This window comes from Littorina saxatilis, linkage group LG4, assembly GCF_037325665.1.
Source record: "Littorina saxatilis isolate snail1 linkage group LG4, US_GU_Lsax_2.0, whole genome shotgun sequence".
In the NCBI taxonomy this organism is placed as follows: Eukaryota; Metazoa; Mollusca; class Gastropoda; order Littorinimorpha; family Littorinidae; genus Littorina; species Littorina saxatilis.
This window is the reverse complement of record NC_090248.1, coordinates 13,496,813-13,517,332: the sequence shown is the minus strand read 5'-3', so window position 1 is coordinate 13,517,332 and position 20,520 is coordinate 13,496,813. Positions and strand designations below refer to the sequence as shown.

At 40.0% G+C, this 20,520-nt stretch overlaps 1 protein-coding gene across 1 annotated transcript in view; it reads left to right on the top strand.

The window, feature by feature from the left end:
* Window positions 1-7,953, top strand: part of LOC138964541 (protocadherin Fat 4-like) — a 64,785-nt gene extending 56,832 nt beyond the window's left edge. Inside the window, exons 36-40 of the mRNA XM_070336525.1 lie at window positions 475-649; window positions 1,090-1,223; window positions 4,405-4,490; window positions 5,208-5,370; window positions 6,256-7,953. Coding sequence (XP_070192626.1) covers window positions 475-649; window positions 1,090-1,223; window positions 4,405-4,490; window positions 5,208-5,370; window positions 6,256-6,335 — 638 coding nt within the window. The 3' untranslated portion in view covers window positions 6,336-7,953. The remainder of the gene's footprint in view (window positions 1-474; window positions 650-1,089; window positions 1,224-4,404; window positions 4,491-5,207; window positions 5,371-6,255) is intronic.
* The last annotated feature ends 12,567 nt before the right edge of the window (window positions 7,954-20,520 follow it).

The following is a 20,520-nucleotide window of genomic DNA, read 5'->3' as shown; positions in this document are numbered from 1 at the left end:
TTTACTTTGAATAAGACCATCTCTCCATTTGGTCAAAGAAAGAAAACCGGCACGGTTGGCCTAGTGGTAAGGCGTCCGCCCCGTGATCGAGAGGTCGTGGGTTCGAACCCCGGCCGGGTCATACCTAAGACTTTAAAATTGGCAATCTAGTGGCTGCTCCGCCTGGCGTCTGGCATCATGGGGTTAGTGCTAGGACTGGTTGGTCCGGTGTCAGAATAATGTGACTGGGTGAGACATGAAGCCTGTGCTGCGACTTCTGTCTTGTGTGTGGCGCACGTTATATGTCAAAGCAGCACCGCCCTGATATGGCCCTTCGTGGTCGGCTTGGCGTTAAGCAAACAAACAAACAAAGAAAGAAAGAAAGAAAGAAAGGTAAGAAAGAAAGAAAGAAAGTCGGCTTGAGGCCAAAGAATTCAAAAGTTGAACTTGAACATACTCGAACATCAAACCAAATCGTGTTTGTGTTTTGTACAGGGGGTGCGATGAACTACTTCGGCGTGCAGAAAGTGCGGACCTACAGCGAGGACAACAAGTCGTTCTTGGAGACGACGGAGGGCATCGTGGTGCTGGCCGTTGCTGGCGTCCTTGGTCTCGTCTTCCTCGTTCTCCTCATCGTCGTCTGCGTCTACTGCTGCCGCAAGAGGAAAAGGTCAGTAGCAGTGTTAGTTATCGAGTTCATGCTGCAGGAGAGCTAGTTTTACTTGTTTGAAACAACATTTTATTCAAAATACAAGACATGAAACAAACAGTTTAATTCCACTGTACTGGTATTCCCTAAATTTATACTACATCTCTTTTTCTTTGCTACTACATGTAGCCACAATTGCAAAATTAACGGTTGCAAAACTTATTTTCCCTAAATACTGCAGCTCTCTACCAGAACTCTTACAGAGTTTTAACAAAATATGTCCACAGAATATGTCCTGTTTTTCTTCAAACTGATTTACAGGTTTGGAAGGCAAACTTTTTCAAAGTATTCTAAATATGAAACGCACGCATCTCAAGATTCAAAAAGGTTGTTTTCTTACCTCCGTGTTATTTGTATTTTGTGTGTGCTGTTGTTGTATTCATCCATGGATTGATGTGCAGACCAGTGACGCCGGTGCGCGCTGTGCTGGTAGAAAAGGCGGAGGATGGCTTGCCTGCCGCCCCACGGCCTCTCCCCCTCCCCCAAAAGGGCGAAGATGGTGCGTCTAAACCAGCATGGATCAAACGCAATTCAGGTAAATAATGATAATGAGGATAGATGTATATGGCGCAAATCTGAATACAGTTCTAAGCGCTTAATGCCGTAAACTACATCGTAGGGCGCCAACCCCCCTTATGCACCAATTTCGCTCACAAGTAGGGGGTGGGCGTTTGCTCTCTATACCGGGGGCTTACAGGGTTATGTACGGTATATACGAGAGTACACACCTACATACAGTGGCACCTGTAATGGAAGGACTCACTTGTGATCAGCCAAACGTGTCCCTACAGTGCAGGTGGCCTGTCAGAACAGGTATGTTTTGGTAATATATTATAGACAAAGGGACAACATAAGGTGTTCTTTCATCAGAGGTGTCTCCTCGTCGGAGGGGTCTAACCTCACAGGTGTCTTCGTGGATATGAGGCCAGAGTAAGTACAGATTGGTTCACTTGACCGATATATCACAAACGATGTGCGTCACTTTTCAGAGCAGTAGGTGGATGTGTGTTTGTTTTTGTCCGGCCGGCACTGAGGAAGTAGGGCAAATGTCTACCCAAATCGATCGCTCATTGTTGCCAGGAAACGCAGAAAAGAACTCAGAACTCAGAGCTTTATTGCGAAAAGATAAAAGGTTTTAGGCTCAGCCTAATCTTTCAACATGTCCTTTTAACATGTACAGAGAATAACTGTAAACGTGAGCAAAGACTGCGCGCGCACACTAACACACACACTCACGCACTGCACGCACGCACTCACGCACACTCGCACGCATGCACGCACGCGCGCCCACACACACACACTCACACACACACACACACACAAAATAAACACACACACTCACACACACACACACACACACACACACACACACACACACACACATACACACACTGCGCAAACACAAAAACATGCGCACGCATGCACACTCTATCATATCATTCCTAAAATAAACAGTATTTGATTAAAATATTGGACTAGTAAAAACCACAGAAGAGTAGACAAGAAATAGTGGCAATGCATCATTTAACAGGGCCGTTTCAGGTAGATTAGTTTCAAGAGAAGGGAGAGGGGGTCGGGGAATCGCACGTGCAGAGACAAAAATGTGACTTTAAAAAACATAAAAATATTGAACTAGTGAAATCATCAGAAGAGAAGACAAAAAAATAGCAGCAATGCATCTTTAAACAAAATCGTTAAAAATGTTTAAAGAAATATAATAAAATAAAAATTAAACAAGTCGCGTAAGGCGAAAATACAACATTTAGTCAAGTAGCTGTCGAACTCACAGAATGAAACTGAACGCAATGCAACGCAACAAGACCGTATACTCGTAGCATCGTCAGTCCACCGCTCACGGCAAAGGCCGTGAAATTGACAAGAAGAGCGGGGTAGTAGTTGCGCTGAGAAGGATAGCACGATTTTCTGTACCTCTCTTCGTTTTAACTTTCTGAGCGTGTCTTTAATCCAAACATATCATATCTATATGTTTTTGGAATCAGGAACCAACAAGGAATAAGTTGAAAGTGTTTTTAAATTGATTTTGAAAATTTAATTTTGATAATAATGTTTATATATTTAATTTTGAGAGCTTGTTTTTAATCCAAATATAATATATTGATATGTTTTTAGAATCAGCAAATGATGGAGAATAAGATGAACGTAAATTTGGATCGTTTTATAAAAAAAATATTTTTTTTACAATTTTCAGCTTTTTAATGACCAAAGTCATTAATTAATTTTTAAGCCACCAGGCTGAAATGCAATACCGAAGTCCGGGCTTCGTCGAACATTACTTGACCAAAATTTCAACCAATTTGGTTGAAAAATGGGGGCGTGACAGTGCCGCCTCAACTTTCACGAAAAGCCGGATATGACGTCATCAAAGACATTTATCAAAAAAATGAAAAAAACGTTCGGGGATATCATACCCAGGAACTCTCATGTCAAATTTCATAAAGATCGGTGCAGTAGTTTAGTCTGAATCGCTCTACACACACACACAGACACACACACACGCACGCACGCACATACACCACGACCCTCGTCTCGATTCCACCCTCTACGTTAAAACATTTAGTCAAAACTTGACTAAATGTAAAAAAATCATTAGAGAAAACGAATGTCACATGATAATGAGTCAGCAACTGATGACTTGACGGCCAAAGGCTGGTATGTATTAGCGTCTGTGTACGACAGCATATGTGTGATCAGAGAGCTTTATGGGTCTGAATAAGCTGGATCCTTGCATTATATTGCCACCGGTAACAAAGGCAACTATGTGCAAATCTGACTCGACAGGTCGGAATACAGACCCCTAACATTTGACAGCGTACGAGGAAACCTGGTAAAAGTCGTACAACACGCTTTCAAGCTATCCGTGACCGTCGGGCAGGTGAAAACTATACTATTCACATTTTGAGCTCTTTAGTCTGTGTAGGATCCTACCTGCGTAACACCCAAATGTTTTCATGTCAACGAATAGCTTCTATTGCTCATTATGGAAACAAAAGACTACAGGTTAGAAGGACGAGAATAAGATAACAAAAACATGTACTCATAGGAATATTGAAACAAAAATAAATTCAACCGGTTTCGACCTTGGTCTTCCTCAGCAAATAAAGGGAGAGAGAAAAAAAACTGACTAAAAGGAGAGTTGACAGGGAGAAAAAGAGCATGAAGAAAACAAGCTCAGAAGAAGACAGACAGAACCTTACATTAAACTACAAAAGGAACAAAGTCTTTATTTTTATTAGCTGAGGAAGACCAAGGTCGAAGCTGATTTCATTTATTGTTTCACTGTTCTCTCGCCAATTATTTCTTCAGTTGTGGTGGTGGCGATGGGGGTTGTTTGTGGGTCTGTCTCTCTACCTGCGTCTGTGTAAAATCACCGCAGACATACCACATAGTAGTTCAGTTGGTACAGAGCACTGGACTTGTGATCCCAGTTTCACGAGTTCGAATCCAGGCCGCGACGGACACGGGTCAACTGTATGTACAGACTCAGAGACGGTATCCATGTCCCAACGCCGTGTCACCTCAGCGGCGCATGAAAGACCTCGGTCATTCTGCCATAAGTGCAGGGGGCTGATCACGCAGGTCTCAACACGTACACACCTGGGTAGCGCCACTCTCGTTGCTGTGCGCTTTCTATTGGGATACGTAACCAAGTAAATTAAAGAAAATGAAACGAAATCCGTGTTCTCCCTGTATTTCAGGTGTACCCGACCTAGACAAGGTCAACAGAGCGTCAACCTCAAAGTCAGGCTTATCCACTGATGCTATCGCGGCTACAGCATATGAGGTAAGACCCCTCCCTTTGCAAATTTATGCAAAAGAAGCGAGGGGGGGGGGGGGGGCGGGACTGGCAGTACCAATAAGGGCCCTATAGCGAGTTATGTCAGTCAGGCTCGACCCTTTCGTATTATAATGAAGGTGGCTACTTCAGGGGATTGGGACGAACAGTAATGCATTCATATTTAATACAATTCAGCAACCTTTGAGTTTTGATGGCAAATAATTTTTATGGACTGAAACAGAAAGGGTTTTGTTGACCCAAACGCGGTCATTTACATTTTCAGTCCCATGAATTTACGTAAAGCTTGGTCGGTAGACGGAACACTTCAAAGCCTGCTATTACATAGGCGGCCCTACATTGTGTTCAAATCAAGAGTTGTTGTGGCCACTGCTGCTCTTCGTGAACACGGCATAATCACCATCATTATCATCAACATCGACACCATCTGTATCCACGTCACCATGCTCCTCCTCCTCTTCCTCCTTTTCCATATCATCATCATCATCATCATCATCATCATCATCATCATCATCATCATCATCATCATCATCATCATCATCATCATCACCACCACCACCACCACAATCCACACTTACACCTTTAAAAACCGAGGCCACTATGTAAACTGAGCAAGAAAACAAACTTGCATCGGTCCAGGTTGGCAATATCGGTTGTACTGACGTTCAAAAACAATAACCCAACCACCTAACGCTCTGACTGCAGGCGTACACGCAAAAAAAGCTGGATCAGGAACGGGAACGGCAGTTGGACTCACGGAGGAAGGAGGTGGCAGCAACACCCACCAACATTCTGCTGACTGCGCATGATGATGAGACCGTCTATCCCGTCACCAATAGGGAGTTTGATGGAAGAGCCTTGGATCCAAGTGAGTGCACTGGGGGGGGGGTATTGCCACGAAAAAGGCATGAACAAATCAGTGTTTTAGGTTCCCCGATAAGAAAACAACATAATAGATAAAGATGAGAAACCTCGATTTTGCAAGGACACAAATTCAAGTATAAAAAAACCCATTGCTTTCATATAGTCATGGATAATGTTCCTTTGATATTGTCTTGAAAGATGATGATTGATATTTCCATGAATTAATGTTGCTGTCTTGTTGCTATGAAGAAGTTGCTAATAATGCCTTCAACATGGTTTCCTATTACGATGTTTGTTTTGTACTGAAGAGAGATGTTGGATTTTGTGTGTGTCAGCTAGCTATAGTAAATTTACATTATCTGGGATCTGTGTGCAGTGTGTTTGTGTGTGTGTGTGTGTGTTTGTGTGTGTGTGTGTGTCTGTCTGTTCTGTGTGTCTGTCTGTCTGTGTGTCTGTCTGTCTGTCTGTCTGTCTGTGTTTGTCTGTCTGTGTGATCGTGTGTCTGTCTGTGTTTGTCTGTCTGTGTGATCGTGTGTCTGTCTGTCTGTGTTTGTCTGTCTGTGTGATCGTGTGTCTGTATGTCTGTGTTTGTCTGTCTGTGTGATCGTGTGTCTGTCTGTCTGTCTGTCTGTCTGTGTGTATGTATGTCTTTCTGGGGAATTCGAAGGAAAGTAAATGATTGAAATGGGGCCGCTGTAACCAAGAATAGCGCTTACACGAACATTACTGATCACTAGTTGCCATTCCATTCTCTGAAGATCGAAGCACATCATGCTCCAACTACTTTACTTGTAGCCTCCCTGTCTTCTTTTTCATTCACGCTTTATTTTATCTCTCTTTAAATTCTCTGAGTTTTTTTGGCTCTTACATTATTCTTGCATTTTGACAGCAACTAATCACGTCTACGAGTACAACACAAGAACACAGGAAAGGCGTTGGCTCGATTCACCACCCGGCTACAACGTGTAATCACCGGATGGCAGATATTCTCTGGGCTTTTTGCCTTCCGATGACACTCAGAGGTTGATGGAGCAATGAAGTGAACTCAGATATCGACTGCGTCCCTTGGATGCGTTCTCTTCTTCTTCGGAGATGCTATACGCAGGTACTTCCCTGCCTGAGTTACTTGCATGGACTGTGATTCATTTTGAACTTATTACTCACCACCCACAGTGGACGTTTTATTAGTTGAACAGTTGAACTACTGTGAATGATTGTCTGTTTCTGTTCTCTTTGTTTCTGTTGTGTGTGGATCATGTTTCATTTTGAACTGACAACTCACTCACAGTTGATGTTGATGCTGTGGTTTGCTTTGTTTTTGTTATCTTTTTTTTTAATTGTGCATGGATCCTGTTTTGTTTTGAACTAACTACTCACTCGCAGTTGATAATGTAACTGTAGTTGAAAAACTGTGGGGTTTTTTTTCTATTTTTTTTTCTATTGAGCATGGATCATGTTTTGTTTTGGAATAAGTACGTTACTTATGATGCGCATACGTTGATGCTATAACAGCAGTTAAACGACAGCGTTTTTTGTGACGTTTATGTTATCTTTTTCTTTTGACTATGATTTTTAAATGTTTGTTGCACGATTGTTGTTATTGTGAATATATTTGTTTTTGAATATTTACCTATAACACCAAAAAATGAACTTTTTGTATAGTTTAGCTGGAGAACTCTTCATGGAGGTACACTTTACGCACTTAATGCGGTTGTATTAATATATGATGATTATCACTGAGGTTTCCTATCTCACTTGAAAGTCACTAGCATATAATTATGTATCAGGGACCAATAACAAAGGGATGTAAATGGTCTTGACGGGCCCAATGGCCTGATGGATAAGACCCCGGTCTCTCCAGCAGAAACTGGGTTAAGGGTGGAGATTTTTCCGATCTCCCAGGTCAACTCATGTGCAGACCTGCCAGTGCCTCGTGTATATACACGCAAGCACAAATCCAAGTGCGCACGGAAAAGATCCTTTCATCCATGTCAGAGTTTGATGGATTATAGAACACGAAAATACCCAGCATATGCATCCTCTGAAAGCTGCGTATGGCTGCCTAAATGACGGGGTAAAAACTGTCAAACACGTAAAAACCCAATCGTGCACAAACCTGGGTGAACATGGGAGTTTCAGCGCATGAACGAAGAAGAACAAGAAGTGAATTACGCAGGAAGGGGTAGACAAAAAGAAACATTCAGTGCACACATAAGCAAGTTTTATCGTCTCGTTACATACGATTCCTTTCGTTAGCATGGCATTACATTGTGATACCATGTTTTGTGTTACGTTTTTAATTTGCTAACTTTTACAGACAGGGTTTTTGTCACTTACTGTTTCTGTCGCAATTTTATGATTTTTTCGACTTGACTCTGTGATGCTTTACAATGTGCCAAATAGTTGTTTCGCCGGTTTTTGTTTGTAAGCAATCGTATTCTCTTGCATCATCAGTTCGCGCGTGTTTGGCTGTGACTTGCGAGGGGGGAGGGGGAAGGTAATTGCTCGCCCCATCCTCCGCTCTCTCTCTCTCTCTCTCTCTCTCTCTCTCTCTCTCTCTCTCTCTCTCTCTCTCTCTCTCTCTCTGTCTGTCTCTCTGTCTTATCTCTTTCTCTCTCTCTCTTCTCTTTCTCTCTCTTTCTCTCTCTCTCTCTCACTCTCTCTCTCACTCTCTCTCTCACTCTCTCTCTCACTCTCTCTCTCTCTCTCTTTCTCTCTCTCTTTCTCTCTCTCTCTCTCTATCTCTCTCTCTCTCATTCTCTCTCTCATTCTCCCTCTCCTTCTCTCTCTTTCTCTCTCTCTCTCACTCTCTCTCTCTCTCTCTCTCTCTCTCTCTCTCTCTCTCTCTCTCTCTCTCTCTCTCTCTCTCTTTCGCTCTCTCTCTCCGTGTTTGTTTTTGCCCCCCCCTTTTTTTGTACCCCCTTCTTTGCCTCGATTTTGTTCAGTCTACTGTCTTTCTCTCCATTGTTTAATCCCCTTTTCTCATCAACTGCTTTGCGTCTGTCATTTCGGAAGAGTTTTAACATGTATTTCATGTTTTGTATGCAGGGTCGTAATTCGTGTTGTTTTCCTTTTCATGTTTTGGTTTGTTTGTTTGCTCAAATCCAAAAACAAAGAGACTCCCAACGTTCCAAAATTTGTTTGCTCCTTTCTTTCTTTCTTTCTTTCTTTCTTTCTTCTTTTCTTTCTTTCTTTCTTTCTTTCTTTCTTTCTTTCTTTCTTTCGTTCTTTCTTTCTTTCTTTCTTTCTTTCTTTCTTTCTTTCTTTCTTTCTTTCTTTCTTTCTTTCTTCCTTCCTTTCTTTCTTTCTTTCTTCCTTTCTTTCTTTCTTTCTTCCTTCCTTTCTTTCTTTCTTTCTTTCTTTCGTTCTTCCTTTTTTTTCTTCTTTCTTTTCTTCTATCCTTTATTTCTTTTTTTCTTCCTTTCTTCCACAGGCCTCTTTTACTCTTATTTTCTTTATGCATCCCTTATGTGTTGCTTGTTTTCTTAATTGAAGCTGTTTTGTTTTTCTTGGTGACATTTCCTTGCAATACTTGACACTGTGTGAAGTAGTTTTGTTGACAAGGGTTTGTATGTCAACCCGCGACTGTCCGTCCTCTTTTTTTTTAACAGCACGTGAAATAAAATCAGGGATACACATCATAACTGTTGTGTTTGAATGTTTCCTTAAATTCATTGCACATGGGATAAGGTCTACTCAATTGGTTTTAGTCTCAACAGAAAGTAGGTTTAGCCTTTAACGTTTTATTTGGGAATGGTTTTTGTCTTCAGAATGATTGAACACACAGTTAACATACAGACACTCGCAGACAAAATACAGTTGATTTATCATTTCACGTCTTATTTCTGATTTTTGAGTCACTTGAGAAAAATCGGTCAGTGTTAGTCTGTCCGGCCGGCCGTCCGTAGACACCACCTTAACGTTGGACTTTTCTCGGAAACTATCAAAGCGATCGGGCTCATATTTTGTTTAGTCGTGACCTCCAATGACCTCTACACTTTAACGATGGTTTCGTTGACCTTTGACCTTTTTCAAGGTCACAGGTCAGCGTCAAAGGAAAAATTAGACATTTTATATCTTTGACAAAGTTCATCGGATGTGATTGAAACTTTGTAGGATTATTCTTTACATCAAAGTATTTACATCTGTAGCCTTTTACGAACGTTATCAGAAAAACAAGGGAGATAACTAGCCTTTTCTGTTCGGCAACACACAACTTAACGTTGGGCTTTTCTCGGAAACTATAAAAGTGACCGGGCTCAAATTTTATGTGAACGTGACTCCCAGTGACCTCTACACTTTGACGTCTGCTTTGGTGACCTTTGACCTTTTTCAAGGTCACAGGTATGTCTTGAAGGAAAAATTGCCTCATATAATATTCAGAACTGCGAAAGTGACTCGATCGAGCGTTTGCTCTTCTTGTTTATTTAGGGAAGGAGAAATAAGTGCATGTAAAAAAGATTGTCTTTGCTGGTCAAATGACTGACAGTAAACAATATCACTGCTGACGCGCAGAGAGAAAGAGAGAGACGGAGACAGAAAGAGAGAGACAGAGACAGAAAGAGAGAGACAGAAAGAGAGAGACAGAAAGAGAGAGACAGAAAGAGAGAGACAGAAAGAGAGAGACAGAAAGAGAGATACAGAGACAGAAAGAGAGAGAGACAGACAGACACACAGACGGTATACAGAGAGACAAGGAGATATATCCATGTATATCTTCTATATCTATATACGGCTTGTGTCTGTCTGTGTGTTCACGATTCACAGCCAAAGTTCTGGATGGATCTGCTTCAAATTTGGTGGGCATATTCAGGTAGACCCGGGACACAATCGTGGAAAATTTTGAACACGTGCGTGCTTTCAGCGCGCAGCGCTGAACCGATTTGGGTTTTTCTGTACATCCATTCCCAGTAACTCTTCCTTATCTTCTCCAGTGTTTTGCGCGTTTATCTCCCTTCCTTCGTACGGTGCGCCGGCGAAGCCGTCGTACACCCGACACCCGGCAAAGCCGGGTTCGGCTCTACTTCTTCCCGGCGAAGCCTTACCCGGCGAAGCGGGTATTCATCTAGTATATCTATATATATATACGATTTTGGTTTTTCTCTGGATCCATTCCCAGTAACTCTTCCTTATCTTCTCCAGTGTTTTCAGCGTTTATCTCCCTTCCTTCGTGTGGCGTCAATCCATATTCCCGTTTCTATTTTTAGAAGGTCACTGTCGACAACGCTCAATCCATATTCCCGTTATACTATTTTTACTCTTCTCCAGTGTTTTGCGCGTTTATCTCCCTTCCTTCGTGCGGTGCGCCGGCAAAGCCGGCGTACACCCGGCACAGCCGGGTCCCCGGCGCAGCCGGGTATTCGGCTCGACTTCTTCCCGGCGAAGCCGTACCCGGCGAAGCGGGTATTCATCTAGTATTCAATATATAAAGAGAGAGAGAGAGAGAGAGAGAGAGAGAGAGAGAGAGAGAGAGAGAGAGAGAGAGAGAGAGAGAGAGAGGGCAAACACTCATACACACGCACACACACACGCACGCACGAACGCACGAACGCACGAACGCATACACACACACACACACACACACACACACACACACATCACTATAACAACCATGCAGTTTCTTCAGTTCTGTTTTCTCTGACAATTTAATCATTACTTTAAAGATAATGCGACGAAAGAAAAAATAATATCCACCTGTAATAAATCATAATTGCTAAGTTAAGTAATACCACACAGTGGGGGAACCTGAAGTCAATCGAACCAGGTATCGATCTTGAATGAAAGAAACGATAAACCACACAAATTGGCTTCGATGGATACTTCAATACATCCGTACATCTGATTTGACCCACTAAAGTAAAATGATTCAAAAGTCAGATGACGACATCATAAATTACAACATTATAGCAACTAAAATCCATGACACAGTTATACGTTTTTTGATTTGACAGTAAAGCGTCACATTATGACATAAAACAGAAATTACATAAGCCTAATTACTCATTGATAACCATAGTTTACCCGTTGTATTGCTCATCACTGCAAAGAGTGGCGATTATGAGTGTATGGAATTGAAAACTGATGTTGAATAAAAAAGCATGCATCAACATGCGCATTAAAGAGAATAATGACAGTAATTGAGCTTTTATAAAATGAAGAGAAGCATGTACCCGCGTGACATTCTGTCGATGAAAAAAAATCATCACACACAAAAATGAATCTTAAAGACGCTCTCCCCGCCACACACACACACACACACACACACACACACACCCCTCCCCCCTCTCTCTCTCTCTCTCTCTCTCTCTCTCTCTCTCTCTCTCTCTCTAAAACGTCGAGAGTTATCAAAACTACATCAACACTACGACATTAAAGATAGAAACGTTAAATAACATCATATTACTAAAATGTTACACTACAAAGAGAAGTTGTTCCCACACGGGCAGCGTCATTCTATTTCTATACCATCGTTGGAATATTTACAAGATTTACAAAATGTGTGGGCCCGCCCTGACCCTACTTGCAAGGTTCAATGTGCATGGGGAAAAGGAAGGGGTGAAAGGGGGTGGGGGTGGTCGATAAATTGTTTAGAGAAAGATGTCAAGCATGTCGCACACTTACAACACAGAGCCATAAATTAGTTTTAAATGCAATTGTCTGGCTTCTGAACTTTTGCTTTTCAGCAAAAATAAATACAAAACAACAAGCAAAAACCACACACATCATTAAACGCATAGACTAACATACTAACGGACATACTAGCGTTAATTGATAAAAACACACAATTGCCATGCACGCAAACGTTTAAGTTACCAGTAGGGGTACAATCCTTACATTTTTCTCGCTCACTGTAGAATAACGCCAAACACACACAAATTAATTACCTACTACCAATGCACACACAAAGATGAATCTGATCTTATAATTTGAAAAGGAACCGTTGAGTGTATATAAGCGTACGTACAATACAAATTTTAAGGTACAACTACCCTTGAGAATGAGAGTATTCTCGCTGCTTTACAGACTTATTTATCCCCAGACTACAGGATTTTTTTGGATTTTGTTTTTAAGAATACGATTTTTGTAAATTATAACATGTAAACCAAAAACTGAGAAAACTGTACAAAGGTGAAGTTTAGCTTGCTGCAAGTGAAAGGGCAATTTACATGTATATTGTATTCCTTCCCAGAGCCTCGATTACACCTTTGATATATAATTTCGTACGTGATACGGATTTTGGCAGTCGAGGGGTTAATTATCATTTCAACCCAAACACACACCCACACACCCACACACACACACACACACACACACACACACACACACACACACACACACACACACACACACACACACACACACACACAAACGACCTTTTTTTGTTAAAATTATATCTTTGTTTCAAAGCCCTATGGGCCCAAAACAATAAAATACTTGACTTGACTTGACTTGACTTGACAAAGACAACAAAACAGGGTACAATTTTGAGTATAGCTTCAAATGATGATATTAATGTTGGAAAAATCGATCGTCAAAGTAACAATTAAATGTGCAGCAAATTATTCGTAGATTGTTTTTGCAATTCGTTACGAGATTAATATTCGTATGCAAACAGAAAAGGGGGACTGAGATCTGAGAGGCGATTACGAACGCGAACAAAAACATCAACAAGAACAACATAAAAACAATCATGATCATTTCAGTGCCCGTCAGTCACTTCTTCTACCGTGATGGCGCACCAAACACATATCTTTGGCTCAGTTTATGAAAATCTGTTGATTCTTGTCCCTGAACTGAGGAATTGTCCATTGTTTCGGCATGCTTGAAGTAAAGGAAAAAGCAGACAAACCACATCCGTCTTTTTCGTTTTGTCATCTTGTTCTAGTAAAAAAAACTAGACTCATCGTACGACACCCCCCCCCCCCCCCCCCCCGCACCCTCCCCTTCCTTCTTGCATCGCTTACTGAAGGTAGCACTGTGTCTTGATGTCAAAACAACAAAAAATACAATAAAATGGAAGGAAAGGTTTTTACATGAAATGATATCAAATTAAACAAAAGATCATAAGAGTGAAGGAAGTAGGCTTCATTGCGAGAACAGAAAAGGAACAGAAAGAAAATCAAAGAAAGAGAGAAAGAATTAAGGAAGAAATGAAAAAGAGTAGGAGTGCAAACACGAAATCGTGTGTGAAGTGCCAAAGACACAGGATGTTTTCCAAGTCTGTTGGGTTGGTAGTCAAGGCAACGATCGTACAACAGTGTAACATACAATAAAATCGAGAAAAAAAAATCGGAAAAAGTAAGCTAAAAACACAAGAATACAAAAACAGAACAACAAACTAAAAAAGAAAACAAGTCACATGAAGCGATGTCACAACATTTAGTCAACCTGTCGGTCTAAAACTAAGAAAAAAGGCAACACTGAAAATGAAAACATACACGACCTAATTTGCATAAACCCATATTCTTTTATTTTGAGCACATTTTTAAAGTAAACCTGAAATATTTATTTAATTTTGGAGTCAGTGAATGATGAAAAATACAATGCAATAAGATTGGAATTTGTTGTTGAAAGTTCAATTTTATTTAGGATGTCGAAAATGTTAACGGACAAATTCATGATTTAGCGTTAAAGCTTTAAAGCTGAAATGCATATCCGTAGTCCGAACTGAGCCAAAGATTTCTTGACCAAACCAACAGCTTCATGGCAGGTAGTATTGACTCAAATTACAACAAATGAAAAAATGAGGTCACCACAGTTTTCACTGTTATGAAAAACCGGATATGACGTCATCGAAGTAATAAGGTTACACGTCTTAGGATATTATCTGGAATTGGAAGAATGTGCATGTATACAAAGTTTAAAAAAATATCTGTCCGTCATTTTTCATGGAATTGTGCTACTCAAGTTATGCACTTGCTGATGACCTAATGTGCATAAACAATGTCAAGAAAGGTGGCATATCAGATCAAGGCTCTACCGTTTCTCTCGACATTATAACTGACCAATGTGGATATCACAGTCACATCTAACGATAACGATTTTATCGCACTCGATTTCGGAACAGTAAATCCGATTAACCTGAGTCTGAGAAGTCGGAATTGGACAGATTTTTTATATAAGTAATGCACAAACTCATAGATTAATTTTTGAGCTTCCAATCTTAAATGCAATCCCATAGTCTGGACTAAGTCGAAGATTGCTTGACCAAAATTTCAATTAATCTGAGCAAGAAATGACGTTACCGGAATGCGGGCTTATCTTTTGCAAAAAAAGGTGGATATGACGTTATCAAAAACATTTATCGAAAAATCCAAGAACATGTGCGTTAATATTATCTCGAGAAACTGCAATGTAAAGTTGCTTTACACATTCACACACTCACACACACTCACTCACTCACTCACTCACTCACTCACTCACTCACTCACTCACTCACACACACACACACACACACACTCACTCACTCACTCACGCACGAACGCACGCACGCACGCACGCACGCACGCACGCACACACACACACACTCACTCACTCACTCACTCACGCACGCACGCACGCACGCACGCACGCACACACACACACACACACACACACACATACATACACCATCACCTCGTCTTGATTCCCGGTCTATGTTCAAAAAGAAGAAAGAACAAGTCGCGTAAGGCGAAAATACAACATTTAGTTAAGCTCAGTCGAACTCACAGAATGAAACTGAACGCATTGCATTTTTTCCGCAAGACCGTACACTCGTAGCATCGTCTGTCCACCGCTCGTGGCAAAGGCAGTGAAATTAACAATCCAGAAAAGCGCGGGAGCGGTTGCGCTGAGGAGGATAGCACGCTTTTCTATATCTCTATTCTTTTTAACTCTCTGAACGTGTTTTTAATCCAAACATCATATCTATATGTTTTTGGAATCAGGAATGGACAAGGAATAAGATGAAATTGTTTTTAAATCGATTTCGGAAATTTAATTTTAATCATAATTTTTATATTTTTAATTTTCAGAGCTTGTTTTTAATACGAATATAACATATTTATATGTTTTTGGAATCAGAAAATGATGAAGAATAAGATGAACGTAAATTTGGATCGTTTTATAAAAAAAAATTAATTACAATTTTCAGATTTTTAATGACCAAAGTCATTAATCAATATTTAAGCCTCCAAGCTGAAATGCAATACCAAAGTCCGGCCTTTGTCGAAGATTGCTTGGCCAAAATTTCAATCAATTTTATTGAAAAATGAGGGTGTGACAGTGCCGCCTCAACTTTTACAAAAAGCCGGATATGACGTCATCAAAGACATTTATCGAAAAAGTGAGAAAAAAAATGTCTGGGAGATATTATACCCAGGAACTCTCATGAAAAATTTCATAAAGATCGGTCCAGTAGTTTAGTCTGAATCGCTCTACACACACACACACACACACACACACACACACACACACACACACACACACACACACACACATACACCACGACCCTCGTCTCGATTCCCTCTCTATGTTAAAACATTTAGTCAAAACTTGACTAAATGTAAACAAGTCGCGTAAGGCGAAAATACAACATTTAGTCAAGTAGCTGTCGAACTCACAGAATGAAACTGAACGCAATGCAACGCAGCAAGACCGTATACTCGTAGCATCGTCAGTCCACCGCTCACGGCATAGGCAGTGAAATTGACAAGAAGAGCGGGGTAGTAGTTGCGCTGGGAATTGAAGGATAGCACGCTTTTCTGTACCTCTCTTCGTTTTAACTTTCTGAGCGTGTTTTTAATCCAAACATATCATATCTATATGTTTTTGGAATCAAGAACCGACAAGGAATAAGATGAAAGTGTTTTTAAATTGATTTGGAAAATTTAATTTTGATAATAATTTTTATATATTTAATTTTCAGAGCTTGTTTTTAATCCGAATATAACATATTTATATGTTTTTGGAATCAGCAAATGATGGAAAATAAGATAAACGTAAATTTGGATCGTTTTATAAAAAAACATATTTTTTTTACAATTTTCAGATTTTTAATGACCAAAGTCATTAATTAATTTTTAAGCCACCACGCTGAAATGCAATACCGAAGTCCGGGCTTCGTCGAACATTACCCGACCAAAATTTCAACCAATTTGGTTGAAAAATGAGGGCGTGACAGTGCCGCCTCAACTTTCACGAAAAGCCGGATATGACGTCATCAAAGACATTTATCAAAAAAATGAAAAAAACGTTCGGGGATTTCATACCCAGGAACTCTCATGTCAAATTTCATAAAGATCGGTCCAGTAGTTTAGTCTGAATCGCTCTACACACACACACACACACAGACAGACAGACACACACACACACACACACACACACACACACACCACGACCCTCGTCTCGATTCCCCCCCTCTATGTTAAAACATTTAGTCAAAACTTGACTAAATGTAAAAAAGAGAAGAAATCGCTTGAAATTCAGACATAACCATGTATGCAAATCACTGATTAGGTTATTTCAACACACACACAGGAAGAAAACAAGTCGCGTAAGGCGAAAATACAACATTTAGTCAAGCTCAGTCGAACTCACAGAATGAAACTGAACGCAATGACATTTTACTCGTAGCATCGTCAGGCCACCGCTCATGGCAAAGGCAGTGAAATTGACAAGAAAAGCGGGGTAGTAGTTGCGCTAAGAAGGATAGCACGCTTTTCTGTACCTCTCTTTGTTTTAACTTTCTGAGCGTGTTTTTAATCCAAACATATCATATCTATATGTTTTTGGAATCAGGAACCGACAAGGAATAAGATGAAAGTGTTTTTAAATTGATTTGGACAATTTAATTTTGATAATAATTTTTATATATTTAATTTTCAGAGCTTGTTTTTAATCCGAATATAACATATTTATATGTTTTTGGAATCAGCAAATGATGGAGAATAAGATAAACGTAAATTTGGATCGTTTTATAAATTTTTATTTTTTTTTACAATTTTCCGATTTTTAATGACCAAAGTCATTAATTAATTTTTAAGCCACCAAGCTGAAATGCAATACCGAACCCCGGGCTTCGTCGAAGATTACTTGACCAAAATTTGAACCAATTTGGTTGAAAAATGAGGGCGTGACAGTGCCGCCTCAACTTTCACGAAAAGCCGGATATGACGTCATCAAAGACATTTATCAAAAAAATGAAAAAAACGTTCGGGGATTTCATACCCAGGAACTCTCATGTCAAATTTCATAAAGATCGGTCCAGTAGTTTAGTCTGAATCGCTCTACACACACACACACACACACACACGCACGCACGCACACACGCACGCACATACACCACGACCCTCGTTTCGATTCCCCCTCGATGTTAAAAAATTTAGTCAAAACTTGACTAAATGTAAAAAACACGATTTGTAATGCAAAATGCAATATCAACAGCAGATAAATATAATATGAGGGTTGGGATATAGTAGGATATGTACACGCCGAAAAGGCGCACTCCCTGAGAGTAAAACTCGTGCTTAGCAGGCCACATGCAGATGTGACCTGCCGCGATGTTAATTGTCAGTTGATGACAAACGTAATGGTATAATTCAAAGATGCCTCCCATCATTTTTGTGTCAGTAAACTGAAAGGAAAAAATGCTGCGGAATAAACTATTATTTACAGAAAATGAGAAATGGAAACAGAGGAGGAAAGCAATTCAATATTGCATGGACTTAGCGGATCCGTATACCCGATTAAAGCAATTCAATATTGCATGGACTTAGCGGATCCGTATACCCGATTAAAGCAATTCAATATTGCATGGACTTAGTGGATCCGTATACCCGATTAAAGCAATTCAATATTGCATGGACTTAGTGGATCCGTATACCCGATTAAAGCAATTCAATATTGCATGGACTTAGTGGATCCGTATACCCGATTAAAGCAATTCAATATTGCATGGACTTAGTGAATTCGTATACCCGATTAAAGCAATTCAATATTGCATGGACTTAGCGGATCCGTATACCCGATTAAAGCAATTCAATATTGCATGGACTTAGTGGATCCATCCGTATACCCGATTAAAGCAATTCAATATTGCATGGACTTAGTGGATCCGTATACCCGATTAAAGCAATTCAATATATTGCATGGACTTAGTGGATCCGTATACCCGATTAAAGCGAATCGAAATTGAAGAATCCCGGAAATAACTCTGTCGATCGGTTTTTGTATGGGTCGTGGAAGAGTGTCTGTACCTTGCCTTACCTTGCTTGTTCCATTGTGACATTGTAGGCTTGCCTCATGCTCAGTGTTTCTCTCGAAACAATTGAAAGCAATTCTTCCACAACCCATACAAACTTGACAGAGTTATTTCCGAACATCTTCTGCTGTAAAACCTATATACTGGTTCTTCAGAAAAACTTACTCCATATTTTTAGTTTCATATTCATTCTTCATTTATTCTATTCATATATATTTTATTTTGCTTGAGTCAAAGCGATTACGAAAGTTAGTTCGGCTGCGATTAGTCGCATTTTTGTATTGCCTTGATAAAAGGTAACGCGCGCACACACACACACACACACACACACACACACACACACACACACACACACACACACACACACACACACACACACACACACGTAAATTTGCAACCGTGTATATGCATGCATGGTGCATAAATACGCAAGTGGCTTTGAGATTAAAACAACATTATGAACGTACAAGATTCCTTTGCGGCCTATACTTGTAAACTACTGAAATCAATGTACCCACAGGGACATAAGCGTTCTGAATTCCAGAAACGAACCTGATGTGACAAATGTGCTTAGTAAAATATATCACCAGAAATTTCATTTCGAGACGCTATTTTTATTCCGCGTATGATTTTGATGCCAATGTCATTAGTGTTGATCAGCTTTTTGGTGTTGTTTTTTTTAACTTGAAAATGGACCTGCAGCTTCAAACCATTAACATTTCTGAGTTCTGAATCACACAAAAACGGTACTCTTTTATAATCATTGGCGACAAAAACAGCATACTGTATATATTTAATACTGTTTCATGACACGAATAGCGCAACGATTACCCTGAGATCACTATTAGCTTGAGCAACGACCAAAGCAATAAATACATTGGAATATAAGGTGAAAGTACATTCATAAGTTTTCTCAGGCACGTTTTACCCTGTTGAGCTTAGAATAAATATAAGTTTACACACGCACATTTGTTTGTACCCTGTTGAGCTTAAGTATAAAGCATTAGAAATTAATACAGAACACATGGCAATGCTGATGAAATATTATCTATAACCTAATTAAATTATGAGTACCGCGGTAAATAAGGTGTTTAATCCGATATTTTCATCAGATTTTGTGGCATGCTTTGCATGCATTTTAATAAATCTCTTTGTCATTGACATAAAGAAGTGCATAATTGTCTTTATTTTAAGGAAAGGCTATTCTTATTTCCATATTGATCTTAATGTTTGATTCAGATTGGGCCTATTGACACAATAGGCACGCCTAGCAGAGTACCAAGAGTATTCCCATGTTTCTGTACTCCCTATTTCCTAATTACTATCAGGGATGCAGCAAATGAGCACCCCCGTTGACTAAACCACAGACATAAACAACATTGGTGATCAAATATACGGACAATAATCAAACATTATGCATTATGAATTGAAGAATAACCTCACGCGTCAAACCAAGCCTTGGCTATGATACATTCTCAAAGACCTGACTGATAGTAATACACAGCTCGTATTTTTGTCATCACATATCTCTAATATTTACACATTCTTGGCAGTTTGTACGTCTTGAGATCACACAAAACATGATGACAGTGACTAAACAGATCAATACATGTATGGGCTCATTACGAAGCGGGTTATCAGACAAACACTGCATGTCTGTACATATTCCTACATGTACGTTTAAGACATTTGGGGAACAACAAAAAATTCAGCGATATGGACAGTGAAAACAAGTATTCATTTGAGGTAGTTTCAGTGGTGGCCATTCTCTTCTTATCATTTGTATAATTGTGTGTAAGCCGCCTAGCTATACTCTTCACATTCTTTTCTACAGCCCATCTGTCAGTTGTAAAAAAAAAAACACGCGGGAAGTCAGCTGACTCGCCAATATACTGACTTTTGGACAAACAAAAC